At 55.6% G+C, this 27,340-nt stretch overlaps 1 protein-coding gene across 1 annotated transcript in view; it reads left to right on the top strand.

Annotated features, from left to right (window-relative positions):
- The window catches only part of TEAD4 (TEA domain transcription factor 4), a 61,843-nt gene extending 37,158 nt beyond the window's left edge, over nucleotides 1-24,685 (top strand). The window contains exons 4-13 of the mRNA XM_032874341.1: nucleotides 3,125-3,189; nucleotides 3,633-3,695; nucleotides 7,307-7,435; nucleotides 8,496-8,539; nucleotides 9,076-9,131; nucleotides 11,553-11,692; nucleotides 12,781-12,954; nucleotides 23,054-23,194; nucleotides 24,124-24,276; nucleotides 24,390-24,685. Of these exons, the coding sequence (XP_032730232.1) occupies nucleotides 3,125-3,189; nucleotides 3,633-3,695; nucleotides 7,307-7,435; nucleotides 8,496-8,539; nucleotides 9,076-9,131; nucleotides 11,553-11,692; nucleotides 12,781-12,954; nucleotides 23,054-23,194; nucleotides 24,124-24,276; nucleotides 24,390-24,503 (1,079 nt within the window). The 3' untranslated portion in view covers nucleotides 24,504-24,685. The remainder of the gene's footprint in view (nucleotides 1-3,124; nucleotides 3,190-3,632; nucleotides 3,696-7,306; nucleotides 7,436-8,495; nucleotides 8,540-9,075; nucleotides 9,132-11,552; nucleotides 11,693-12,780; nucleotides 12,955-23,053; nucleotides 23,195-24,123; nucleotides 24,277-24,389) is intronic.
- Nucleotides 24,686-27,340: the final 2,655 nt, after the last annotated feature.

Here is a 27,340-nt window from a genome sequence, read left to right as displayed (position 1 = left end):
GAGAGCCCGATGCGGGGCTCGATCCCAGGACCCTGGGATCATGACCTGAGCCAAAGGCAGAGGCTTTAACCCACTGAGCCACCCAGGCGCCCCTCACTTTGCATTTATATGTTAAATTCTTTTTCTCAAAGAGAGCTTTCCAAGTTTTAGATGCTTTTCCGTAGAAATCGGGATTTGCTCCTGCAAATCAAATCAAATCAAATCAAATCAAATCAAATGAGGCCGGGATAAGGAAGCACTTTAACAGCTATGTTGGACTAGTTGGAAGTAAAAAGCAATTTGCTTTTATTTAATGTGTACCGTACCTGTCGGAGGCCAAAATGCCTTGTGGGACATCTGGTCAGCATCTGCTCACCATTCCCTTCTCATTCATTTAACACGTATTTACGGGGAGCCCACTACAGAAGATGGCAGGCAGCGTTCTAGGTGTTGGGTGTGGACAAGTGAATAAACAGACAAAACCCCCTGTTCTCAGGAGTTTTTCTTCCGTTGGGGGTGAGGGTGGGGGGTGGTGCTCCGAGTGAGCAAGATCGTGCGGTGTGTCAGAAGGTGCTGGGGAGAACAGCAAAGATGCGAGGCCGTCGCAGAGGGGTGGGTGGGGGCTGGCGTCAGCCGTCAGCAGAGAGTTCGGGAAGCTGTCTCTTAAGACAGAGGCACCTGAGCAAAGAAGGCGTCCAGGGCGGGAAGGGGAGGGAGTGGGCCGTGTGTGGCGGGGCTGAGAACGAGGCACATGGAGGTCCTCAGGTGGGGCCTCAGGTGGGAGAGGGCCAGGCACGTCTCAGGAAGGACCAGGAGAGCCTGTGGAGACGCTGCACGGTCAGAGCGGCCCGGCTGGGGATGGAGGGAACAGGCTCTGGGGGCTTCCAGGCCATTGCAGGGGCTTGAACACTTGCAATCTGAGTGAGATGGGAAGCCATTGGAGGCTGTTTGAGCCACAGGGTTGCTGTGGCTGCCGTGTTAAGAATAGGCTGAGGGCACGGGGTCTAGGTAGAAGGCCACAGAGGATGGGAGCTTGGACCATGGAGGGTGAGGTGGTGAGAAGTGGCTAGATACCAGATATACATTTGACCTTTGAACAATGTGGGCGTCAGAGGGGCCAACCTCTACCCCACCCCAACCCCCAGCACAGACAGTGCACAATCCACATATAACTTGACTCTCCCAGAGCTTGACTACTAATAGCCCACTGCTGACCAGAGCCTTTCCAGTAATACAAATATTCGATTCCCCTGCCTTTCCCAGCAGCAGCCCCTGCGTTCTCCCGCTCACCCTTCCCTGGAGCGCGCCCTCCAGCTCTGTGATCAGTCTCCTGGTCTCAGGAACCCTCCCTTCTCCCTTGCTCTTCTCCTCGCTCCCAGGCTGGGCCCTGAACTCGACTACTCGCACGGGCCTCTTCCTTTAACAGGAAAGGACACTGAGCCGCAGAGAGCTCTCATGGAGCTCAGGTTAAGGTCTGCTTCCGAAGTCTGTAAACATTTGGTTAGAATCATCTGGAGGAGGAACCTTAAAAGGGCTTGGTTTAAGAAGGGAAGTCTGGGTGAAGGTCCAGGAGGAATGGGACGTGCCAAGATGCCGTATCTTGTTTTTGGAGCCACTGGGTTACACCCAGCTCCCAACTCCCAGTTCTGGCGATGACTTAGACCCTCTGGCCGGTGATGAGAGCCTTTCCTAGCGGCAGAGTGAATGTCTCTCTTAGACACGGTGTGGGACTGTTCAGCAGTCGTTGGACATTGGTTTAAAGGAGCCCGTGGAATACCTCTCAGTGGAGAGCTTTGAGAAGCGACGCGCCCCCGGATCCCTGTTTGAGGTGCAGACCAGCCCGCAGGTGATAGCCTCAGGGTCGGGTCCTCCCCCACCCCTTCCCCTGACACAGACTGTCCAGTGCTCCCAGGCCAGCTAGTCTTCCTGGCAGACAAGTCCTCCCGAGGGTGGCCTCTTAGTTCAGTTTTGGCAGTGGGGAAAGGTCATCTGGGGGGCCAGCTTGGCCTTGGCTGTGCTCTCCAGTTACAGCGGGGTGGCGGACAGCCCACTTGTCTCACCCCTGTCCCCCCGCACCTCCTGACTCATAGCCACAGCCCTCCAGGCTCAGCAAGGGCCGGCGGGATGGGGCGGGCTGGTGGCTCTGCTGCTGGCCCCAGAGCTGGCCCCAGAGTGGGCCCAGGGAGGTGACAGCTCCTGCTCAAACCCCCTTGCCCTCCCTCCCTAGCCCAATGCCCTTCTTTATAGTTGAATCCTACCCAGTGGTCAAGGTCCAGCAGAAGGCTCACCTGACCACCCAGCCTGAGCTGACCCCTGTGCCCTGAGCGCACTGTGTTCAGTGGCCTGCGCTGTCTGTGGCCCGCACTGGGGTTACAGCATGGGCACACGTCTCTCCTCAGCGGTGTGGTGGTTGCTTTGAAAACAGAACCGCCTTTCATTAATTGCATTTACAATAGTAGAGGACGTGGGTGGCTCCTTACAGTTTTTCAGGGTCCCTTAGACACAGCCTCAGCCTCTAAGAGACAGCTCCCTTGGCGAACACTCAGTACGACCTGGTGACTGGTCTGGTCAGAGCCATGCAGCTGGAGGTGTGGGCTGCCCCGGTTTTCTTGATCTGAGTTAAGGGCCTCAGGCCTCCTGCCTGAGGATGCTCAGGGTCTCAGCACTTATGTCTCTCATCCCCGCTGCTGCCCACAGACAAGGCAAGACCTCTCGTGAGGTACTGCTCATCTCTGGAGGTGGTGGAAGCTGTGTGGGCAGGGGGCTGCATGGGCGAGTGTCAAGGTGCAGGTACTTCCCTGCAGCCTCCCAAGTGTGCAGAAGGCCCTAGGAGGAAGCAGGACAGATTGGCAGCTGTCCCACTGTCGTAGAGTGGGGGGAGGAGGTGGCCTCTGAGAGGGCTCCTCGAGTTCGTATGGGGCTCACAGCCCTGTCACCTCATTGCTCTCAGGTTACCAGTCCCCCAGCTAGGCCTGTTGCTGCTGGGAGATCCCTGGGATCCAAGGAGGGCCGGAGGGAAACTACAGAATCCTCACCCCAAGTCCCCACTGAAGGTGGGCAGAGGGTGAGGGAAGGGATCCTCAGATCCTCCCGTGTTTCTGCCTTTTGTCCTTCGCCCGCTGAGAGGCTGTTGGTGTCTCTGTAGGTCGGAATGAGCTGATTGCCCGCTACATCAAGCTCCGGACAGGGAAGACCCGCACCAGGAAGCAGGTGGGCCCTGGGGGATGAGTGTGGGTCCCAGGGGTAGGTACCCCAGTCCCAGCCTGTTCCCGTGGTGGGCCAGGCCCCCTGCAGGTCCAAGGGTGGCTTCTCAGTGGGGCTGGTTCAGAGGGGTTATCTCTTTCTGGTGTGCCACAGACCGTTCAGTTTCCCTGCAGTCCCTGCTGCCATCAGCTGGGAGGAAGTCCCCCGCTCCCGTCCCCAGGACACTGGAAGAACAGAGAGCGAAGGACTAGTGCTGTACTTTGATTTATCGCCAGACTCTGGGTTAGCTGGATGTGGCGGGACTGAAGACCCATCACTGACTGCCCCTTTCACTCACTCATTCCACAGACGTGGCTTGAGGATGGTGCAGGGCTGAGGGTCAAGGAGCCAGCATGGGGAGCACAGGCCTCCTGGGAGGTAGGGACAGGAGCCTTCTCTTCTTGCTACAGGTCTCCAGCCACATCCAGGTGCTGGCTCGTCGCAAAGCCCGCGAGATCCAGGCCAAGCTAAAGGTAAGGCAAACCAGCAGTGGTGGGAAGGAGGACCGAGGGCATAGGCGGGGCCAGCTTCCTAGAAGTTAGGGCTCTTTTTCCCTTTGGGTTCAGGGACTGGCTGTTGGTGGGCAGAGCCAGCGTGCTTCTTGGTGTTGAGAAGAGTGGGGTTCAGCCTGTAACTGCTCTTGTCTGCACCGGGAATGACAGTTGAGCTGTGTGTGTGTGTGTGACCCCCAGGCCCTGCAGCATCCCCCTTCCCGGGCAGTTTACTCCCCAGGTCACAGCGGGATTGCCTTCCACGCCCCACTCCTTGAGGACCTCGTGGAGGCCTTGACCCCTTAGTGCCATCCCCTGAGCCTGTGGGGTGGGCTTGGGCAAGCTTGGGAAGCCCTGCTGTGGGGGTGGGGTGACTTTTCCCCGGGAGCTGGGGGAGTGCCCCCCCCACACTCCACTCTCAGATGGTTGGTTCTCTCCCCTTCCCAGATCAGCCCCACCTGACAGTCCCCAGTCCCCAGTTCCCAGAACAGTCCCCAGCAGGGGGCTGCTCCGGGGAGGCCCCGCTGCTGACAGGACACCCCTTGGGGCGGTCTGTTCCCCACAGGACTCAGGTCTCCTGTATGCCAGAGTCAGGGGACCCTTTCAGGGACTACCAGGTAGGAGTGAGCTCGCTGTCCTACAGGCTTTGTAGCGGAGCTTGCCCAGCTACCAGGCAGGAAGAGCTGACGTTTAGGGCTGTCAGACTGAGACCAGCAGTTAACATATTTTTTTTTTCAGCCCTTTGTGTTTTTTCCCCAAACAGAATATCACACCAGTACGTTATCACAGGAGCTGCCCTGGTCAAAGCTAGGTTGGTGAGGAATAGGCCAGAGACCCCTTGCTCCTATCCACCTCTCAGGCCCCACGGCTCTTGAACCCCAAAGTAGCTCAGAGCCCAATTAAAAACCTGCACTAGATGAGCTTGAAGGTCCCTGTGGCTCTGGTTGTTGGTGACCCTGACGCTGGAGGCTCTGAACGAGTGGTGGGAACTCCCAGGAAGCCGCGCCCCACGGCCCACTCGGCCCAGCTGTCCCCCGCCCCCACAGCTGCAGCCCAGCACCTCGCTCCTTTGTCCCCTGGACAGCTGGCTGGGCCTCAGCTGTCGCTCCCTCCCTCTCAGGCCGAGAACACATACTCCTGGAGACCCCCCGGGGTCTGGAGTCCAGCTTGCTCTCACTTCCCCTCTCCGGTCTGCCTCTGACTTGCTGGGACCCTGGCAGAGAGCTAGAATGGAGAAGAGACTTTCCAGTGTTCTGTTTACGGCCATCGAGGGAAACTTTTAATTCCCTTGGGGACCATCTGTATGGCCCCCATTTGCTTCAAGGAATTGCTACCTTTGTCTCTAGGCTCTAACTTACAGGCTGGGGAGAGCTCTGCTAGACCACTGGACGGACATCGAGGGAAGCCATGAGCCCCTTAAGTAACACGCAGATCTTTGTGTGCGTGCGTTTTCTTGGAGAGGGTGGTCTGAGGATTTTGTCATATTCTCAGAGGGGTCTGGGACCCAGTGTCATTTGTCTCCCTGGACAGACTTCTTGTTTGGTGGAAATCCCCCAGGACTCGGGACCGGTGTAGCTGGCTCTGCCCTTGTGCCACGGGGGCGTGGTGAGTCACTGGCCCTCCTCGAGCTCTATTGAGTTTAAGATGTAAAATGACAAGGGGAAGCATGGTTGTCTGAGGTCCTCTCCAGTCCCCAAATTCAGTGTCTCCCTGGCCTTGTAACCTGGGCACTGATGTCACGCCCCATAGCATCTTTCCCACTTCGCCCTGATTCTTGTTCCACCCTGGTGACAACGTGGTTTCCTGAGCCCCGGTCGCCTGTTCAGATCAGCTATCCGGGAAGGGACGTAAGTTGCTGACATCGAGCGGATGGAGCTCTCTGGCCTCATGGGGCAGTTGTTAACCACAGAGGTCCACAGGCTTTCTGAGTGTTCGGCCTCCTGCATCACACATGTCCTCCTGGAGGGAGAGGCCTGGGCTGGCTGGCCTGCTGTGTTTGGCTTTCCTCTCCTGAACTTGGTGCACCTGTCTTCGGGAAGAGGTCCCCTTGTGCTGAGAGCTCCCTATTTGGTTATCGAAAGCCTCTGAGAACAAAGCCCAGGTTTGACCCGAAAGGACAATGGCTTGAGGATGAGCCCTCCTCTCAGAACGGTCTCCTGTGCCTTCTGTGCTGTGTGTACCCTTCTCTCCCCCATCCCCTGCCCTGGGCCTGCAGAGGCCAACCTGGACCAAGCTCTCGGGCCAGCCACCACCACGGTCAGTGCCCTAAATTCTCGGAGCTTCTCTTTTCTTCCTCTTAAAATGGGGATCCTGCCAGTCTTTGGCCGCCTCACAGAAGTGCTCTGATGTTCAGAATCAAAGTGAAGTCGTGTTCTTGACCTTCTCTGGGCCACCTTGTGCCACATGAGTGCGCATGGTCCTGGCGAGGCCAAGTGGCAGGGCCTCTGCAGTTCTGGCTCCACAGTCCCGAGGTGCTGGGACGCTGGTCCCCTCATGGTGCTGCGTGCTTCACAGGGCTGTTGTGGGGGCCGAGGGAAACTCGTGTGGGAGTGTCGGGGGTGGCAAGGGCCTCCGTCAGTTCTCCCTTGTCTGGGACTTGGGACAGATCTGGGTCTACCATCTTAATTATCAGATAATGGCTAATTTATTCTTCCCATTTAAATACATTCATCATAAAGACAGAGTTGACATAATCCGGTCTCTTGGCCTCAGCTAAGATACACACACTGAGTAAACTTGCCATCCTAGTCTATATGTTGGACAAAAACACAGTTCCCATTAGGCTTTTTGAAGTACAGAAAACTGAATACAGAAATACTGAAATACGTGTCATCATTCTGAAGACCTATGGGATTGGGGCGCTGTGGCCCAGAGCTGCTAGCTTACACACGCATACATGTTATTACTGTGACTGTTCTCGTCTGTGTTGCACGTGCTTACAGATGCTTTCCTGTGCACTTGTTAGTTCAGAGCCTCTGCAGGGCGAACCTGTTCTTTGGTGTCTTTGGACACACGGAGGGGATGTAATGGGTGTTGACACCTGCCATGTAAAAGGCGGGGGTGCCTTGGGTGTCCACAGTGCAAGGGGAGACCCATGGGGCAGGACAGGGACAGGTGGGACCACAGGAGACCGTCCCATGCCTGCAAACAGCCCGTGTGTCTGCAGAGGAGGACTCCTGTCTGTTTGAGGAGGGCTCGGACATATTTATGTAGTATCATCTTCCATGAGCCAGGTCCCATGCCAGCTGCCGGGGCGTGGAGGCAAACAAGGACTAAAAGGCTTCTCAGAATGTCCCCGTGAAGACACGGTCTGGCAGGTGGTTTCCCAAGGCCCTTAAACTCTAATGAAATAGACTAGACAAGTATTTCGCCCCATGGCAGAGGAGGAAACTGATCAGAGGAACCGAGTGACCCGTGCTCAGTCACAGACCAAGTTCATAGCACTGCAGGGGCGAGAGCCTGGTCCCCCAGGGCCTTGTCCAGGGCTCTGGCCACTGGCGGTGGGACAGCTTCCCTGAGCACAAGCCCAGAGCACTCGCCCACACCTGCCGTAGTGACTACTGCTGAGGCCCTCCCTTCCAATGTCTCCCCAGGACCAGGCAGCTAAGGACAAGGCCCTGCAGAGCATGGCTCCCATGTCGCCCGCCCAGGCCATCTCCGCCACAGCCTTCCACAGTAAAATGGCCCTCGCCCGGGGCCCAGGCCACCCAGCAGTCTCAGGGGTAAGTGGGGCTGCCTGGAGCCAGAGGCCGAGCCAGCCCCTTCTTCTCACTCCCTCCCATCCTGAGGAGCTGGAGGCACTGGCCAGGCCCCATTTCTCTTGAGTCCTCCCAGGCCCGAAGAACAAGAGGAAGGAGGGACCAAGGACTGAGGGGCCACGCTGAGGCATGGCTCTGCTGGCATTGGCACTGGCCTCTCGGGGGCCTTGCCAGTGACGCAGCAGGCCTTCCACAAGGGGCAGAGCTGCCCCCAGTAGCCGGCCAACTGGGTTGCTCCTCAGAGTTGGCCTGATTGACGGATGGGAGCTGAAGCCTGAGGCTTCGGTGCAGTATCAGCGCAGGCCTGAGCAGCCCTCCACCGCTCAGCCCGTCCCCATGCCCCACAGGCACTCAGCACTGCTCTCCTGCCACTCAGAGAGCTGATGCTCAGGAACAGACCCTTGTTTGGATTTTAAATTTCTTGACTGGGGCCAGCTTGGTGACACTTTCAGAATGGTCTAGAAAGGCTCTTCCTTTCCAGGGCTGTGTCCTCACAGGGTTTTCTTGGCTGCAGGGACTAAATCGGTCTTCACAATGCACCCACAGCACCACCCTCAGCGTGTGGGGATGGGACCGGGACTGGCCCCTTGCTCAGTGACCCTCTCGTCTGGCGGTTTTCAGAGTGTGTTCCAGAGACCGCTAGTCCCTCAGGATATTGCCTAGATAACGACACAAAGTTATCATGTATGAGGAAGTTTGGGACACTTAGAACTAAATAGGTTTCTGAAATCTGGGACTGTTTGGGCCTGATGTGCTGCTACGCACTGTGGGCTTCTAAGGGAGGAATATCCCTGCTGTGATGCCAAACCTGGGCTTTCTCCCGAGGAGCACCTTCTCAGCAGAGCAGGTCCAGAGACTAGGGCTCCTCGAAACACTTGTGCTGGACAGTAGTGCTAACTCTCTCCTTACCACCCACTGGGTCCAGGCCCCCAGCCCCGCCTTCCAGCTGAGGCCTGCCTGGCCTCCCCGCACCGCGGCCCACGTGCCTGGTCCTCTGCTGACTCTGCGCTTTTTGCCTCCTCAGTTTTGGCAAGGAGCTTTGCCGGGCCAAGCCGGAACATCCCACGAGTGAGTATGGCCTGCTGCCAGTTGCTCTCTGAGCTGAACCCGAGCGCATAAATGTGTGCTGTGGAGCCTGGCCCCCAGTCTGGGACAGGACCGCAGGCTGGCCTCAGCCTTTTAGCAGGGGCTGAAGCTTTGAAATCAGGGTCTCCCGCTCGCAGGCAACAGCTCAGTCTGTAGCCTGGACACCCTGGGGTGGCATTTGCCGAAACGCCACTCTGTCCAGGGTGAAGCAGGGCCAAAGCTTGGGACCCCGAGGGAAGGAGGCCGGGGAGCTGCCCTCTGGCTGGCCAGGGAGGGAGGGAGGATGAGAGGGAGGGGTGGATTTTCCCAGTAGACATGCTACTTCTGTGGGTCATCCATGAGACCATGAGTCCACTAGACGGGCTTGGCAGGGGAGGGAGCAGGTGGCCAGGACCCACCAAGGCCACTGATGGCCAGGCCACCAGGACCAGACCCACAGAGCGCGCTGGACACTGCTGGAGGCTCCTGGGCTGCCGCCTGCCCTAAGGCTTACACCTGCTCTCTCCTGTCTCCCACAGTGTGAAACCTTTCTCTCAGCAAACCTACACTGTCCAGCCTTCGCTGCCTCTGCCAGGTGGGTCGGCAGTGCACGGCTCCCTGGCACCTCGCACGCCTGCAGCTCCTGCCCCCCGACCCAGGTCCCAGGCCCCCTGACAACTGGACAGCTTATGATCTGTTTAGATGCGGCCCTGGCGCATGCTCAGAACAGACATCCCAGTGTCCTGGCTCTGGCCCTTGCCTTTCCCCTACCATGCACACCTCTGTGCTACACCAAGCCCCTTGTGCCAGTTGGGCTGCCTGACCTGCTCCCCAGCTTGGGCTCAGGGCCTTCAGGGGTGCACGCAGTCCAAAGGGGAGTGCCTGTGCCCCAGGGCCGCTGTTCTACCTGGTTGCCCCTGTATACTGCATGAGTGCCCCGGACAGCTTGGCTCTTGGAATGGCCCCCTTCTTGGTGACACTGGTCTTCTCCTTCAAAATGGGAGATCTGAGGAGAGCATGACTTTCTGTCCTGGAGCTGCTGGCTAGCAGAGGGAGCCCTCCTGAGTAGAGCTGTGGAGCATGGGTGTCCCTCCTCCCTGTTCAGGGGATACTTCTTTCTCATGAGGGTCCCTCACCTCCTTCCTTCTCTGCAGGACAAGGCAGGATCCTCACCCTTAACCACCTTTTCTGGCCTGGGGAATGATTCTGCTGACCTTCTAGCCTGGCTCGTCCTGTCCTGAGAGCAGTGCTCTCCCCTCTTGGGGTTCTGATGGCTGCTTTCTCCCAGCCCCAAGTAACCCACCCTCCTGTCTGTCCCCTCCTCTTACTGGCCTCAGTCTTGGTTCAGGCCCTCCTCCTCTTGCCTGCATGACTGCAGTAGCCTCCTAACCTGTGTCTTGTTTTATCTTGCCTCCTCTCTTCACCCCGTGATTCACCTCCGTGACCTTTATGAAGCATCCATCCCACCCTGTGGTTCCTAGGCTTAACATCTTTTCCTGGCTTCTGGGTGCCTTCTGGGTATGATCTAAAGTCTGTAGTAGGACTTGCATGGCTTTCCTTGGTGACGCAGCTTCTCTCCTCTCTCTCCTGCCCTCCGTGCCTCCACCTGCCCTGCCTCTGGGCTGTGGCTCAGGCTCCCCGTCCTACAAGTTCTCTGCCCTGCCCCTGCCCAGCTTAGGCACCCTGAGCGCTCTGCGCCCCCATCTAGCCCTTGATGCTTTTTATTGCCAGTATCGGGTTGGGGGGCCCAGTGTCTGTGAGCGACTGGTCTGCGCTTCCACGGAGCCAGCTGTGGCCGGCACACGGCACATCCTCCGTGAGCAGTGCCTCACCGATGAGCGAGCCATTCAGCTGGGGCATTAGGCATGGCTAACGTGTCCAGCACGGCCCTCCCCCACCCCTTGTTTCTTCTCCGATTCCTTCCTTGAGTGCTCCTGACTTACCCACCTCAGCACGCGGGCCCCCCCCCCGCCTCCCTCTCCTGTCCTGGAGTTCTGCCTCTCTGCTTTCTCCCATCCTGTCAGGTGCCACAGTTGGGGGTTTTGCTCCTTTGTGTGCCTCCTGTGTCCCTGACTCTTCCCTCCACCACACTGCTTTCGTTTGGGCCTTCTTCATTTTTCCCCTGAAAATGTCCCCAGGACCATGCTTCTGACAACCTCACCCCTGCCTAGTCCTTCACGTTGAGGAGGACCTTCCAGAAATGCTCCTCTGATCATTTCACTGCCCCGCCTCCAATCCTGTCACTCCCAAACTCTCAGGCTCAAATTCATGCCACTTAGCCTAGCCCCCGGGCCCATCTCTTCACCTTTGTTTCCTGCCACGGGCACAAACCCTCCTGCTCTCCAGTTCCCCTGAAGACCTAGCTTCCAAACCCGCTGAGCTTCTCACAGCCCTCTCCCTTTGCCTCTGCCCGGCCCTCTGCTCCGAGTGCTTTTCCCTGTCTTCACCTCCTGCCTCCTGCGTGTACTTGCTACTTCCTTCAGGCATCGCCGTCTTTGGAGAAGCCTTTGCTCTCCACGCCCGAGTGCATACCTTGTCAGTTCTTACCACGTTCCTTACTTCCTTTATTAGCAAACCTGTATGGAGTGCCTGTTCTGAGCCGGGCGCTGTTGTAGGGGCTGGAGAGACAGCAGTGAACAGATCAGGAAGCTTCCTGCTCCCACGGGGCTTCAGCATCATAGGGGTGGTTGGGTCTGGTTGTCTCGGACTGGACCACAACCTCCCCGGCGCAAACCCGGCAGTGCTGCTCAGGAAGCCCTTGGTCCCGTTGGCATCCTGGCCCTCCATCCAATGTCCATTTCCCCCGAGTGCAGTTCTTCCCAGGGGCTCAAGGGTACAGCTTGTATAAGGCCAAGTGCCGCCCTCCACCACCCCTGCTAGGAGGCCTATTTAGGGAAGGCAAGAGATGTCCTGGTCAGCTCAGGGCCTCACTGCTGGGCCCAGGATCCTCGCAGGGGCTGTCGGCAGGGAGGCCGTGTGTGGACCGCTCCCCATGTGCCTCTCCCCCTGCGTGCAGGGTTTGAGTCTCCTGCAGGACCCACCCCGTCGCCCTCAGCGCCCCCGGCACCCCCATGGCAGGGCCGCAGTGTGGCCAGCTCCAAGCTCTGGATGTTGGAGTTCTCTGCCTTCCTGGAGCAGCAGCAGGACCCTGATACGGTAGGTGCTGGCCCAGGTCTGGCCGGCTCTCTTACCCACTCCTATTCCTGGAGGCACCTGTGTCTTTAGCTCTTTCCCCACCTGCTTCTGGCTTCCTGCCCTGGCCTTCTGCCTCATTCCACTTCTGGGTTTCCCTTAGTTCCCCTATTCCTTCCCAGTCTTCCCTTCCACTGGCCCTCCCTTCCCCTTTCCTTTCCTCCATCCACCCCTCCCTCTTCTTTGTTCACTCCGGCCCCGCTCTTCCCCTCCTCTCCTGGCATAGTTGATGATCCTACCCCAAAGCCCTCCCCTGGGGTCCTCTGTCCATCCCAGTTTTCTTGGCTCTCCCTCTGCTGCTCCCTCCCTGACCTGCACTCTCTCCATGCCCTCTGCCCTACCCCTCAGCCCCCCTGCTCCATCCTTTCCCCTGTGGCTCTGAGGAGCCTCCTATGTCCGGCCCACATCCTTGGGACGCCACCCCCACCCTGTCCCCTTCGTGTCCCATGTCCTGGGTGACCAGCGTCATCTGGAAAGGTCAGAGCAGGAGGAGCTGGAGGAGGCGGGGCACCCAGGGGACTTCACAGACCATTTCACTCTGATGTTTTCAAACTTGTGTTTTCAGCAGAGGAACCATTAATCAAACTCTTATTCAGAAGCCCCGTGCGTACAACAAAAGAAGTAGACTTTCTTTGGGTGTAGTCCAGTGCCTGTTAAGGGCACAGGGGCAGTCTAGCCCCCGTCTGCCAGGTGGAGCACAGTTTGAAAACACCTGATCTAGGTTGGTGGTCTGACATTGCAGATAAGAGAGGTCCAGAGGTAGGAAGTGATTTGCCGAGGGCATCCAGTGGCCAGCCAGGACTGAGACGGAGCCCTGTTTATTGAGCAGCGACTAGGCCTACTAGGTGCAGGCACAGCTCCAGAGGCTTTATACCCATTAACTTGGCTTTACATTGGGTCCTTTTACTGTCTCCATTTTACCAGTTAGGAAACTGAGGCTCAGAGAGCTGAAGTCACTTGCTCCAGGTCGCGCGGCTGTGATCCCAGCTCTGGTCTACTTTGGCTGCCTGCTACCCTGTACCTGTCCCTCAAACCACATGTTCTCTCCGCAGTACAACAAGCACTTGTTCGTGCACATCGGCCAGTCCAGCCCAAGCTACAGTGACCCCTACCTCGAAGCCGTGGACATCCGCCAGATCTATGACAAATTCCCGGAGAAAAAGGGGGGACTCAAGGAGCTCTTTGAACGGGGGCCTTCCAATGCCTTTTTTCTTGTGAAATTCTGGGTAAGCCCTTCGATAAGCTCTTCCTTCCAATCCTAGTACGTTGATGATAAGGAGGAGGAAAGAGAAAGAGTGGGTATCGGGTGCCCTTTCCACAAGTGCAAAGGGTGGTCCAAGCACACAGTGGCCACAGGGTGGTGGGAGGCTGAACCCAGGAGCAGCAGGGGCTGCCGGAGAGCCAAGCTAGCAGGAGAAGGCCCTGTCCTGTGAGTTGATGACAGCCTCAAGGGGACTACTGGAACAAGACCTCAGGGGACACTGAAGGAGGGTCGCCAAAGAGCCTACATGGACTCTTGGAATGCCAAGTCCTGAGTTCGCTTTAGGGCCACAGCAGGGCCACTGTTGGTTGGGCAGGGTCTGCAGAAGCGGGCTGTAGGTTTAGGATAGCTCACCCCAAGAGAGACACCGACCCAGCTTCCCAAACAGGCTTAGCCTCTGTAGCTTTCCCTGTCTCACCCCTGCATGGGAGCTATGAGAGGAGAGCTCCCTGCTTTTGAAACATCTCCTCTGAGCCTAGTAAGCTGTAGTGCCTGCTCTGGGAGCTTACCTCCCAGGGGCCCAGTGCACACAGAAAAGGGGTGCAGGGAAGAGCATCTGACAAGCGCACACTTAGCCCGTGGTGGGGAAGTGCAATAGGTCCTTCTGGAGCCTGCTTTTGCTTTTCTCCTGTGTGGAATCTATGGTTTTCCAGATCTCATATTCTCTCTTTTTGGTGTCCCTGCTTATTTTTCTGGAAAGCATTCTCTGGTACCTCCCTAAGGAAAAATGTGGATAGATAAATGTTCAAGTCTTTGCCTGTTGTTCTGTACTTGGTTGATAGTTTGACTGGGTATAGGATCTAAGTCATGAATCATTTTTCTAGAAATGACTTTCAGGATTCATTTTTCAATACACCGCTCCACTGTCTTCAAACACGAGTAGTGTGGTCACTTTCTGATTCTCTGTCCTTTGTTATGTCACTTGGGTTTTGTTTTAGTTTTTGTTTTTTATCTCTGAAAATTTTGCATTTCCTTTCTATGCCTTAACACTCTTAAGTTTCACATAGATGAGCTTTGGGATATGTATGTTTTTACTTTCTGATTTTTTAAGCCAGGCCCTTTGAATTGTGAGATTTTGTTTCTCAAATTTGGGGAAATTTACTTATATGATTTCTTTCCCTTTGTTGGCTCTGTGTTCTTATCCAATAATCCATATTAGTCTTATTTTGGATATCCTGGACTTACTCTCTATGATTTTTATAATTTTTTTGTTGATTTCCCAACTCATTTTCTTGGAGATTTCCTTAACTGTATCTTCTAATTCTTCTGAATTGGTTGAGTGTATCTGAGTACATATTACATAGAAGCCAGTATAGCAGTGGCATAAATAAGTAGTTTATTTTTCTTCCATGTAAAGTAAGTCTAGAGGTAGACTGTCCAGGGCTGGTCCGGCAACTCCTTGAAATCACTAGAGATCCTCTATGGAGCTTTCTTGGAAGTCACACACAATACTTAATTATTCTGTGTGGTTGTACTCTTTTAGTTGAGTAAACTGTCATTCTGAATAAAATTAGGGTTCTATGATGATAGAAGAAAATGGATGAGTCTTTGAGTTGCTATTGTGTGCATAGTTCAGTTGATGGCATTTTTCTTTCTTAGTGGTTCAGAAGGTCATGGTGCATTGTATAGTTAGTGATGGATTAGATTAATGGAATATGGTGGCATTCTCTGCCCCACCTTCTACTCAATGTCTAACTTTGACCATGATATTTTTAATTTCTTTTTTTTTTAAGATTTTATTTATTTATTTACACAGAGAGAGACAGTGAGAGAAGGAACACAAGCAGGGGGAGTGGGAGAGGGAGAAGCAGGCTTCCTGAAGAGCAGGGAGCCTGATGCCGGCTCGATTCCAGGACCCTGGGACGAAGGCAGAGGCTTTAACCCACTGAGCCACCCAGGTGCCCCCCAATATTTTTAATTTTTAAGAGTTCCTTCTTGTTCTTTGATGGCATCCTGATCTTATTTCATGACTACAACTTTTCTTTTATCTTCCTGGGATACAAAGTGAGGCCCATGTGTTTATGTTTCTTCTGTTCTCTTCTTTGTATTTATTTCCTTTTCATCCTTTTTTCTATGTGTTTTGATGTCTGACAATGTCTGTAATTCTTGGTTCGTATATAATTCACCTATCGTATAATTCATCGACTTAAAGTGTAGTAGTTCAGTGTTATTTACGGCTCCCGTAATACTTCGTTGTATGGAGATACCAAGTTTTGTTTATCCGTTCATCAATTGGTGGACCTTGGGGTTGTTTCCACCTTGTCTGAATAATGCTACTGTGGACTTCACACCCAAGTTTTTCTGTGGCTATAGGTTTTCATGTCTTTTGGGGAGACGCTTGGGTCTTGAATTGCTCTGTCATATGGCAGCAACTCTTCGCCTTTTTTGAGGAGCTCCCAGACTGTTCTCCAAAGTGGCTGTGCCATAGTACATTCTCACCAGTGGTTTTATGAGGGTCCCTGTTTCTCCACATCCCTGCTGACAATTGATTATTTTCTGTGATTATACCCCTTCCAGTGGGTATGAAGTGGAATTCCTTGTGGTTTTGATTTGCATTTCCTTGTGCTTATTGGTCACCTGTCTTTCTTCTTTGGAGGAATGTCTGTTGAGCTCCTTTGCTGATTTTTAAGTTGGGTTGTCTTTTATTGTGGAGTTTGAGCTTATATAGTATAGACAGAAGTCCCTTATTAGGTGTGTGGTTTGGAGATGCTGTCTCCTAGGCCATCAGCTCTTTTCACATTCTTGATCGTGTCCTTTGAAGCAGAGAAGGTTTTCATTTGGGGGAAGTCTGATGGAGTCTTTCCTTTGTTGTTTGCGCCATGTCCATATTTAGTGATCGGGAGCTCTCTGTACAGGGTAGGACTTGTCACCTGGTGGGCTTCACTTTAAGGTGCTCAGGGTTGAGGAGTCATCTGTTTTTTTTTGAGGGAACCAATAAATGTCAGTATGTTTATTAGACTTTTTTTTGTCCTTGAGGTGGTTCAGTTTCTCCAGAGAATTCTCCTTGAATGATGCCCCCCGGAAGGGGATATACTTGGTCCCTGCAGCCAAGGTGTGGGACAGTGGGGAGGGCTGGGGATCCAAGCGTTTCTTACACAGCTTTCACTCGATTCTCTCTCCCCCTCTCTGACCTGCTCCCTGAAACCTGACGCCCTCCTGTAAAATTTCTAATGATTATTTCTTGGTCTTCTGACGGGTGGGAGAGGTGGGCATGGATGCCTCACCGCTCTTGGTACGGCCTTTCAGTCCGTGTCTTGTGCGAAGAAGCCCGTGCCTTCCCTGCCTGCACTGTCCTGGCCTCTCCGGGCCCGAGCCCCTCAGGGCTTCTGTCAACCACGGCTGCTCACTTCTTACTCACAGGCCTCTGCCTCTGAAGGTGTTTCGAGGCTGTGATTCCACTTGCTTCCTTTACCCAGAGAGTCCTTCTAGCTCTGGTCAGCCTTTAGCCTTCTTGAATTTGTGGAACTCTCTTGCCGGTGTGGTTTCGCCTCTGTTTGCTTCATGTTTATGGTACAACACATTAAAAAAAGTTCCTTGCTATTGTTTCTAGTTGGTTCCCTGGAAGGGAAAAAAATGAACTTTTATGGTCCATCTCCCATTTTAACCAGATGACCTGGAAAGCAGCTTTAACTAGAGTGTGGCCTCTTGCGGGTTGGTAGTCCTTGTTCGGCATGCTGCTTTGAGAAGATCTAGAGGGAGAAGGTTCCAGATTGACTAGTGATGACCGCCATGGGTGTAGCAATGGGGCAGATAGTGGCACTTGGCGACATCTTTACCATCCCTTCTCTTCAGGTAATGAGGAATCACGGAAGGTTTCCCAGCGGGGAAGGACACGGCCAGAGTTGTCCTGAGCTGGATCAGTCAACCGTCCAGGCTGGAAGTGAGGAGGACGCTGCTCTAGTTTAGGTCAGGCAGGACCTCAGCCGGACAGGCTGGCCTTAAGAGTGTGATATATGGGGCAGGATGTCTTTCTACCTTTTTCCAGGAGGAGCTTAACCCACTTCACTTCCCATTTCCCCTCTCTACTGTCCCTTTTGGCCCCGGCCCTGAAGTTGGAAGTAAGAGGCTTTGCTATGGGCCGCCGTCAGCAGCGTCTCTGTGTAGCCGGAGCAATAGCTCCTGCTCCCTGCTGTGCGTCGGAGGGGGGGGGCTCCTGGCCTTTTTTGGGGTGGAAGCCTGCACACTCTGTTGAGTGCTCCTTCCCCCAGGCCCCCAAGCCAGTCCCGGCTTAGCCTTGGCTTGGATGAAGGGCCTTGGGGGAGGTGATTAGTGACTCCTTGGCACTGGCTCAGCTACCCTGAGGTTGTCATTTCAGATCAGAAGGAAGGCCAGGTTGGCAGGAGGCATTTGTGGGAATAATACCTGGGGGGTGGGGAGATGGAGAATTTGGGGCCTTTTTCACTAGCTCCTGCCTTCTTTTAGTTAGTAGTAATATTCTGTATTCTTCTAGCCACCATCCAGATGAGGACCATCCTAGGCCTCCCCTTTCACAAAAGTGGGGGACACTGAGGAATGGAGTAAGCAAGGGCCTGGCTTTGAGACGTCCAGCCAGGGTAAGCCTCTTTTCTGTGGTCGTTCTTGTGACATACACATGACGTAGGTCAGGGTATTCAGTGGAAGGTTACACCAGGCACTGCTCATCACTTTACATGTATCAGCGTGTTTGATGCTTGCTGCGACACTGAAGGCAGGTTCAGTTGACGGCCTCATTCTCTAGAGGGGAAACTGAGGCACAGAGCGGTGAAATGACTTGCCAGGGTCAGCCAGTTCATAGCGGCTTAATGGATTCATACTCAGTGTGTGTCTAGGGTGTGTGCTTGGAACCAGGACATGGAACTGCCCGACCTTACAGAGTAGCTGTGGGGTGCCCCTACGTGGGGTCCTGCTTCTGCTGGAGAAGGTTGTGGATTGCCTGTAAGAGGCTCCACGAGGCCCTGAGGAGCGGCAGATAGTGACGGTGCAGAGATAGCAGACTGAACTGTGCATCATGGGTAGAGTTGGGCAGTTGGGCTTCTTGGGTTCTCTGGAGCCCAGACCTCCCTTCCAGAAAATGAGGACTGTCCTGCCTGCTGGTGAGAGTGGGCAGGTAGGGAAAAGTAATTAGAATGTTCTCTCCAGCCTTGCTTGTGGCCCACATCCCTTCCTTCCTTCTGATGCTTTCATTTATCATTGGTGATAGGGATGGATGGGAGAAAGAAGGGAGGGGACAGTTGGTGCTGAGGAAATTGGTCAGGCCAATTCTCTGTGTGGTCCCTGTGCTCTGCCAGTGGGCTGTGCCCATGGCCCCTGCTTTGTGGACCCAACATGGCCCTTATCTTCCAGGAGCTCACATTCCAAGTGGGAGGATCTGGAGCAGATCTCATGTTCCTGGGCAATAACTAGTGTACAGATACAGGGGAGTGTGGTGGGCTATAAGTGGGGCCCTCCTGGTGTGTCCTGGGGGAGCAGGGGGGCAGCAGTGGGCTCTGGCTGGATATAGAGGCTCTTGTCTCTGCTCTGCAGCTCGAGAGTGGTGGCCCGAGTGTATCTCCACTTCTCTGGGCCCGTTTCTCCATCTGAACCATCAGCAGTTTTGTTCTTGATGGTCTGCAGGAGGCTGTGTGTCTGAGGGCCCCAAGGTGCCCTGCCCTTTGCTTGAACCCCTAGAGCCAGGCCTCTCTGAAGAGCAGACACTTGGTCAGGGAAAGGACAGGTGAAATCAGAGATGGGGGTCTGCCAGCGGCTAGGGCTCCAGGGCAGTCATCTGGTCCCTCCTGTATGGGGTGGGCAGAGGCACCAGGGACGTACAAATTCTGCGATGGCGGAAAAGGAAATGCTCCTGTTTGCTAAGCATGAGCCTTTTGGTCAGCTCTGGGGTTCTCACAACCATCTGGAACCCTCTGCTCCTGCCCCTGGCCTGGCCACTCCCTCCCCTGGGAGGTGGGGTGGCACTCCATTAGAAAGGAAACAAAGCTGCCTCCTCTGAAGCCTTCCCTTCTAGACGCTGGGGAGTTGACCAGGGCCTTGGAGTGGGAGGAGGACTTTGATGTCCCTAACCCAGCCTCCTAGCCCATCTCCATTGGAAGTTACTGTTCCTTTGATGGGGCCGTGGTGGTATTTCCTAGGCTGCTGCCTGGGGGGACAAATCATTTCCAGCTGGAGCTGGCGTGGGGTGCAGGAGGGGTTGAGTTGTGAGACTATGCTCTGTTGGGTGGGACATGCAGGGTCTGGAGCAGGGACTGAAAAGCTGAAGTCTCTTCTTCCTTCCCCACAACATGTGGGACCAGCTGGGGCCACCTCTGTCCTCAGGGCAGGGGAGAGGGGGCTCTGGGACACCGAGGGCTGTTAACACCAGTCTGCAAATTGAAAAATGCCGGGCAGAGGTGAACTGAGGCCTCGGAGGGAGGAGAGTACATCAGACCGGCCCCCATCCCAGCCTGCTGCTCCCTTTGGGCCCTGACATTTTTCCCAGGCACATGCCAGCACATGACAATGAATCTGAGCCCCTCCGGCCCCCTCTCCTGGGCTGCGGCTGTCTCGGCTCATCTGTCTGTCACCCGATCCCCCACACCTGTTCCAGGCCCCGCCTGGGCTGCCCACCCACACCACAGCTATGAATAGGGTGAAGGGAGGAGAGTGTGGGGGCACTCGGAGGGCAGGAGGGCGAGTGGGGGGGGCAGCCTTCCTCTTCGGCTGAGAAAGAGAAAACCAGCAGGGTAGAGTGAAGGGGTGCAGGGGTGGACAGGAAGTGTGCGATGTGTGGCTGCTGGAGAGTGGTGGGGCAGCCCTCCGGAGGATAAGGCAGTGAGGACAAGAGGAGGTGAGGGGCAGGGCTGGTCTGTGTCACCGCCCACATCTGCTGGCTCTGGGCTGCGGTCGGCCCCAGGATGCACGGCAGGAGGTTTCTCTCTTTCCCACTACCTCCTTCTCTCTCTGTACCACTCACAGCATCGCATTCGTGCTCCTTGCTGTCCCACCAGTTATGAATTCCTTGACAGCAGAGACAACGTTCAGCCTCTCTGGACCCCACTCCCCTTGGCTGTGCTGGGCTGGGGCGGGAGATGTAGGTGACTGAGGGATGGAAGGGCCAGGTGAGTGGGAGGCTAGGACCAAGACCTGCGTGTGCTTGGGCGAAGGTTATGGTGGGGCAGGGATGCGGCGCTCACGGCTCATCTCACTTGGCGCCACCCAGCGGTGAGAGGCTGAACAGCCACAGGCGGCAACCGTGGCGGGGGCCGGCGGGGGGGCGGGACGGGGTTGGGAAGAGGGCCTCGCCCCAGGCCTGGCCCGAGCCCCCCGCTCCCACCCCGGGAGAGCGGAGTCCTTGCTGGCAGGGTGCTTACCATCTGGAAGGGGCTGAGGCCATCTGAACAGATTCTGGTGGTGAAGGGCATGGCATGTCCGGGGCAGTGCGGGGGTGCTGGGCAGCTGTGACCGTTGTGCGCTGGGAAGAACCTGGGAGGGATTGGGCCGGTCCTGCCCAGCCCTGGTGCACAGCATTCTTTTCGGTGGCATACAAACAAATATTTCTCCTTTAATAGTTACGCAGTAATTATCACAGAAAAAAATAGAGTTCCTGACTGATTTCCTGGCCTTAGCATGGATGTAAGGAATGAGTGGATTTAAGAGAAAGCAGTGGGGGCAGAGCAGGGCCCTGGTAGGTGCTACACAAGCATGTTGTTCATCAAGAGGACCCCGGCGGTGGCTGTGGTCCAAGTGCCATCATTCTGTGCCCTGGCCTTGCCCCTTGGCCGGCACCCACCCTCCCGTGTTCGGGTGCCTGCCCTTCCCAGGCAGCCGGCCTTCCTGCCAGCTCTTGTTCACGCTCCTGCCCCGTGCTTCTGGCTGCAGCATACTTTGAGCAAACTGTTCCTTTTTAAAGAAGTCTGACAAACTTGGTTTCCTAGGAGGAGGAGCATGTGACTTAGCGGGGAAAATAGGCGATGGAGAGCTGGGTTTTGGTCCCAGTTCACCACGTACTTCACTGGAAGGCCTTTGCTGGTCCCAGCTGCCCTCAATTCCCAACCCAGCGAGGACTGCACCCCCCCGCCCCCGGCCAGGACTCAGGGGCACCCCTTGCTTGCCCAACTCCATCCCCACCCCAGGGCCGAGACGCTGCTATTTATTTCAGAAGCTGAGCCTTGAATGTAGCTGGAATTCCTTGTTCTCCTGTCTTCCTAGTGGCCTCATTAAAACCATTGCAGAGTGCACTAAACCTGTGCCATTCTATTCAGCATGAAAACAGCCTATTTTCTTTTTCTCATCATGAAAGTTAACATATCCTCATTGTGTTCCATAACCTGCCTTTTATTTTTTTCACTTGGCAATTGTCTTCATTTCGCAACAGTAAACACAGGCCCTCCTCAGTAAACTCAACAGAAAACTCAGGCCCTTGTGGCTACCTAATATTTTCATTGTGCTGTAAGACATTGAACAGTCCCCAGCAGTCCAGAGAATGTTCTTGCTCTCAGAAAACTTCTTTCCCCAAAGGAGAAAAACGTAATGACTGAGCATCCCCTAATGGCTGGTAACAGAACTGCCTGGTGCCCGGCTCTGAATGGTGCCAGAACCTTCCGCGGTTCGGGGGAGCCCCTGAGTTTTGCTCAGAGGAGGCCTTGGTGTCAGATTCTTCAGCCTCGTCCAGAGCTTCTGCGTCGTGGGGCTGCCGCGCTCTGGGTCCAGCCTGGCGGTGCTCAGGCTGCTTGTGTGGGTGGGAGGAGAGACTGCACCCTCAGACAAAGCCGTTTTAGATCTGTGCGTTTGTTCTGAGTTCTGAATTGCTCTGCTAGCAAGCCCTGGCTCAGATGGGATGATTCACTGGGGAGCCCAAGCTTGGGGGATGGGGACCCTGAACTGGTGTAGGGCTTCAGAAGCACAGGGTCTGCCTGAGAGCTGCCAAGGCGTGGACTTGTCTCGTCTGAGCTCTCGCTCCCTCCCTGTAACTCTGCCGGATGCAGTAAGCGTGGGAGTGGGAGCTTGAAGACCTGCGTCTCGTCACTTGTCAGCTCTGTGGGGCTGGGCCAGGCCTGTGGTCAGGGAGCCTCACTGGTCACGCTGAAGCCAGGATCCTGCTCTATCCCGCTTGCAGGGGATGTGTGTGCAACTGGGAGTCTTACCCCACGTTGGCTAAGAGAAAAATTTCAAACCAACCCGACCCCCAGCAGGAGGCACTTTAGGCTCTGCTGTCAGCAGAGGAAGAAAAGATGTATGTTGGGGAACAGCAGGAAGCTGATCTAGGGGACCAGGGGCTCCCAGGCCAGGCTGGGGAGCAAGCATCAGGTTCTCTGATGGCAAAGGGTCAGTGAAAGGGTTTTAACCATGGAGGGGTGCAGTTAGACTCATCTTTTGAAGAGAATTCTCAGAGAACGTAGAGAATGAACCGAAGGGAGGAAGACCAGCGGTGGAGGGGGGTTCGTCTGGAGGCTGCAGCAGAGATGTGAAAAGTCAGGGGTGGCTGGACTCAGTACCGCCATAGAGATGGGTGAGAGGCCGGCCCCCAGAGCCGTTTCCAAAAGAGCACTGGCAGGGTCCAGTGACCAGCTGGACTGGAGGATGAGACAGAGAGGAGTCCCAGCACCCCCTCCTACTCTCCCCTCCGCCAGTCTCCCATTCTGGCTTTCTGTTCCCACGCTTACTGCACTATCAAAATTGACTCTGGAAAGGATCTGACAAATTCATACTAAAATAGAAATGACTGATATAGATTCAGATGTTTGCAGTTTAACAAGAGCAAAGCCTTAGACTATAAAACCATAAAACCTGAAGTCCTAAAGACAAAGTTGGGGGCCCCACTGCTGGATGTTTTGGTGCCTAAATGGGTAGCGGAGGCCTACGACTAACGCAGATGACAGTGTTCTCTTTTTCCATTGTTTAGGTAACACACCCTGACTTTACACCAGGCCTGGCTGTGGAGAAGGGTGGAAGCTTTCCATGATCCTACTCTCCCAGTTCTTTTCAGGCCTTTCTGATGTCTTGCTGGCCCTAGAACCTGGACGGTGGCCCCAGAGTTCTCCCTAGGTCCACTCCCAGCAGGGCCTCTGTTGACTCACCAGTCCACTGTGAGTCTTCCCTGTGTCTTCTTCCAGGCAGACCTCAACACCAACATCGAGGATGAAGGCAGCTCCTTCTACGGGGTCTCCAGCCAGTACGAGAGTCTGGAGAACATGATAATCACTTGTTCCACCAAGGTCTGCTCTTTTGGCAAGCAGGTGGTAGAGAAAGTGGAGGTAGGAGCCCCCACCCCCGCCCCGTGTGTTTGTTAAGGCAGGCCCACCCCTGCCTCAGGCTGCCCTTCATCCTGTCCCCACCGCTTTGCCCACGTCTGTCTGAGTCCGTGAGCTATTCCTCTCACACGCCCGCCAGTTATCAGTAACCCAGCTCATGTCCAACCCAACCCGATGCCAGGCTGGCACCAGGGCAGAGAACACGCCCAGCCCCGGGCTTCTCAGCCCCCGCCACCTCTGTGGTCACCTGGGGACCGTGGAAACACACCAGCGCCTCAAACCCTCTCTGCACCAATAGTGGTTTATAAAATGCTTTTCGAATTTTTTTTAAAGAGATTTTATCCATTCATTTGACAGATCACAAGCAGGCAGAGAGGCAGGCAGAGAGAGAGGGGGAAGCAGGCTTCCCGCCAAGCAGAGAGCCCGATGAGGGGCTTGATCCCGGGACTCCGGGATCATGACCTGAGCTGAAGACAGTCTCCCAACCCAGTGAGCCACCCAGGTGCCTGCCCCTTGAGTTATTTTTAATTAAATGTTTATTTTGAGAGAATTACAGCTTCACATGCTGTGCCATTGTTGCCCCGTGTACCTTCACCCAGCAGCGTCCTGTGTAGCTAGAGTGTTGTATTGGCACCGGGAGATCAACATCGGGGCAGCCCCGCAGTGTGGCTCAGACGTACCCTGCTCCCGTGCCCTTGTCGTGCCCATTAGTGTGTGTTCATGTGCTGGCAGGACTAAGTCACTGCTCTGTCCCATCTTGCCTAGTGCCACTGTGCTTATATCCTTGAGCTCCCTCCTCCTCGACCTGGTCTGCCCGTCACTGACGGAGGAGGTGGACAGTGAGTGGGTCACGGAGCTCCCCAGAGAGCTGGGCCGGGGCAGGAAGTGGTCAAGAGAGATCCTAAGCCCCCGCTGCCCCCTGGGTCCTGCAGACAGAGTACGCCCGCTATGAGAACGGCCACTACTCCTACCGCATTCATCGGTCCCCACTCTGCGAGTACATGATCAACTTCATCCACAAGCTGAAGCACCTGCCCGAGAAGTACATGATGAACAGCGTGCTAGAGAACTTCACCATCCTGCAGGTGCGTGGGGGGGCAGGTGTGCTGCAGGTGTGTGGCAGGAAGGGATCAGTGGGTCGAGACAATGTTGTGCCCCTGTTTGGGGCTTTAACTCTCATCTTTCTCGTCCCCTGCAGGTGGTCACCAACAGAGACACGCAGGAGACACTGCTGTGCGTCGCCTATGTCTTCGAGGTGTCAGCCAGCGAGCACGGGGCTCAGCACCACATCTACCGGCTGGTGAAGGAATAAGAGACTCAGGGAGCAGGGAGGGGGGAAGAGACGTGTGCAGGGACGTGGGGAGGGGATCTGCAGAGGCCCGAAATGCCAGGAGAGCGGAGAGGTCCCGACTCTTCCTATCCAGGAACAAACTGTGCCTGAACCTGCAATGCCCAGCTCCAAATAAACCCAAGATGGTGTGTATTTTCCCAGGACCTGATCTGGCTGTCTGAGCCTCGGGAGGGACCATGGGAGAAGGGGGGCAGACTGGGAAGCAGGCCAGAAGCAGCCCCACAGGTGCCCCATGGACTCGGCCAGGAATGTCGCCAGATGCAGAGCTCCCAATGGGATGGTTCCCCTGCTGCCATTCGAGCCCTGCACTGTGCTGCCGGCCACGCTGGGGGTCGGGGCTTGGGCTCAGGGCTCTGTGCTGGGCATCCCTGCGTGTGCCCCTGCAGGGACTGGTGCACGGTGTCGCGGCCACCTCTGGTGCCCTGTCTGCAGGACAGCCAACAGGGAGGCTCGGTCCAGCCCAGAGCTCAGGCTTTAGGTGTGGAGGTGACAGTTATTGGAAAGGCTGGGAGGGAATGCAGCCAGAACTCTCTAGAAGTTTTCATGCATCCCTGGTGAGAGTGGGTTCCGTAGCCCGGAGCTTGAGACAGGGAGGGCAGGAGTGGTGGTGCTGAGGCCAGCCTGTGGAGTTTAGGTGGTAAGGCTGGTGTCACGCAGCATCGTTTGTGGGGGTGAAGGCCGAGAAGGTGGGTCAAAGGTCTGTAGTGGACCAGTGGTCTCTAAGACCACCCAGTTTTCGTGTTCTGTGAGTCTTACCTCGGGCTCCCTGCCAGCTGGGGTGTCTGCTGGGTGGCAGCTGCCTCCTAGCCAGCCCAGGCTTTGTGCTCCATCCCCAGACAGTGGTAGTTTCTGTGCGCCCTGTGGGTGGAGGAGGGCTGTGGAGCCCACCCTGGGCCTCAAGGGAACCAGTGAAGGTTTCCCTGGTTTCTCTCTTTGGAGAACTGTACAGGCTTAGGGTTTTGGTGGTCCTGGCTTCAGTCCCGGTATTCCTGGCTGTCTGACCTTGGGCCAATTTCTCCACCTGTCTGAGCCTTGGGGTCCTTTGCTCTCCATAAAGGGAAGGGCAATAGGGCAATAGCACCGACCTTAGAAGGCCTTAGTGAGAAGGAGAGCTGACATCTGCAAGTGCCTGGTGCAAGATGCGCTAAATGAATGTAACTATTTTATCCTCCCCTCCCTTAGAGAGGCCTGGGTCTGGCTCTTTGCTGCCATCTAGTGGCCCGCTTATCACCCTTCATGGGAACCACAATTCCAGAAGCCTGGAGCAGAAGGGAGCAGAGGTTCGAATGGCAGGTGTTTACTTTGTGCCCAGCACTCCGGGAGCTATTACGGGAGTACGGAAGCGAGTAAGACAGCATCTAGGAGGTGTCACGGAATGGTGGTTAGGATCGAGGGCTTGAGTCAGACAGCTAGGATCGAAATCCTGGCACTAAGCCACTGAGTAGCTCCGTGGCTTTGGGGCAAGTTACTTAATTTCACTGTGCCTCAGTTTCCCCATCTGTAAAATGGGTATTGTAAGAGTACCTACCTCGGATACGTAGAGTGCCTAGAATGTGCCGAGCACATAAATGTGTTCGAGAAATATACATTATTATTAATAGCCGGAGCTCACGGTCTGAAGAGTCAGACTGGAGAGCTCCTAAGCAGGGCTGGCTGTGCCTCACAGAAGCTGGAGTTCAGAGTTGCGAGAGAGCAGGGAGTGGGAGACCCAGGGAAGAGGCTGCGGTGGAGAGGGGCTGCCCCTTAGAGGATGGGCAGTGCTTAGATAAGCAGATGTTACGAAGGCTGGCCAGCATTCCAGATGGGGAAAGGAAGCCAGCTGTCCGGTGTCCTGCCCTCACAGGCAGGGGCTGCCTCTTCTCCCCAGAAAACAACTTTAACCAAACGCCTCTGGACTGCTGCTAGACCTCGTGCCAAGTTCCGCGACTCCACTGTATGTGGGGGTCGGCTCTCATCAAAAGACGTGCTGTGGTTGGGGTGGGGTATGGGGTCCAGGAGGCCCCGAGCAGACAGCATGTGCTCACATGTCCATGGGGGGTTTGTGTGAGGCTCTCCCGCCCCTTCCTGGTCACTGTCACAACCCTCACCCTCTCTCTGTGCCTTTCCCCTCGGGCTCTTTGGGTAAGGAGAACTCATGATGCCTCCCCTTCTGGCTTGACTGGACCTTCAGGCAGCTGCTCACAAGGATGCGTGAGCAGCCTCTCGGCTGCGGCACACATGCAGGGGTTCGGGAGATGAGCCTTTGGATCACGGTGACAGCGAGGCAGGGCAGATGCCCAGGCCAGGTGTGAGCTGGGCATGCTCCCTTCTCTTTAGGAGTTGACCTCAGTTGCCTCGTGGAAAGTCACGTCCTTAGAGCTGTAGGTTCCAGACCTGTCAGCCATGGGGAATGCAGGTGTAGACACCTCTCCCCGGGTACAGTGTGGCCTGTGGCCCTGGGGGCCAGTGGGAGCCCTGACCTGGCCCACCACTCTCCCAGGCTTGTCTGGCACTCCCCTGCGCCCTCTGAATCAGGCGTCCTTCCCTGCCTTTAGGCCTTGGCCCCGCAGCTTCCCCTGGCCAGTTGTGCCCTGGCCTTTCCTCCTCCTGGAGAACTCCTACTCATACTTCAGGGGCCGGCACGTGGTCACCCCCTTTCAAGCGGAAGGGTGAGTCACACCTGCCCTTGTGTGGCAGAAGCCTTCTGTTTCTGACCCAGAACACAGGGACTACTATCATCCCTTCTCATCCTCAGTCAGGGGCGCTGGGCCATCCCCATGTGACATATGCAGGAAGCGGGGCTCAGAGCCGTGACCTCA

The sequence above is a fragment of the Lontra canadensis genome, unplaced genomic scaffold (genome assembly GCF_010015895.1).
Source record: "Lontra canadensis isolate GAN:19392208 unplaced genomic scaffold, GSC_riverotter_1.0 scaffold53, whole genome shotgun sequence".
NCBI lineage: Eukaryota > Metazoa > Chordata > Mammalia > Carnivora > Mustelidae > Lontra > Lontra canadensis.
Note: the sequence above shows the minus strand (reverse complement) of the source record. Positions and strands in the feature narration are given on the sequence as shown.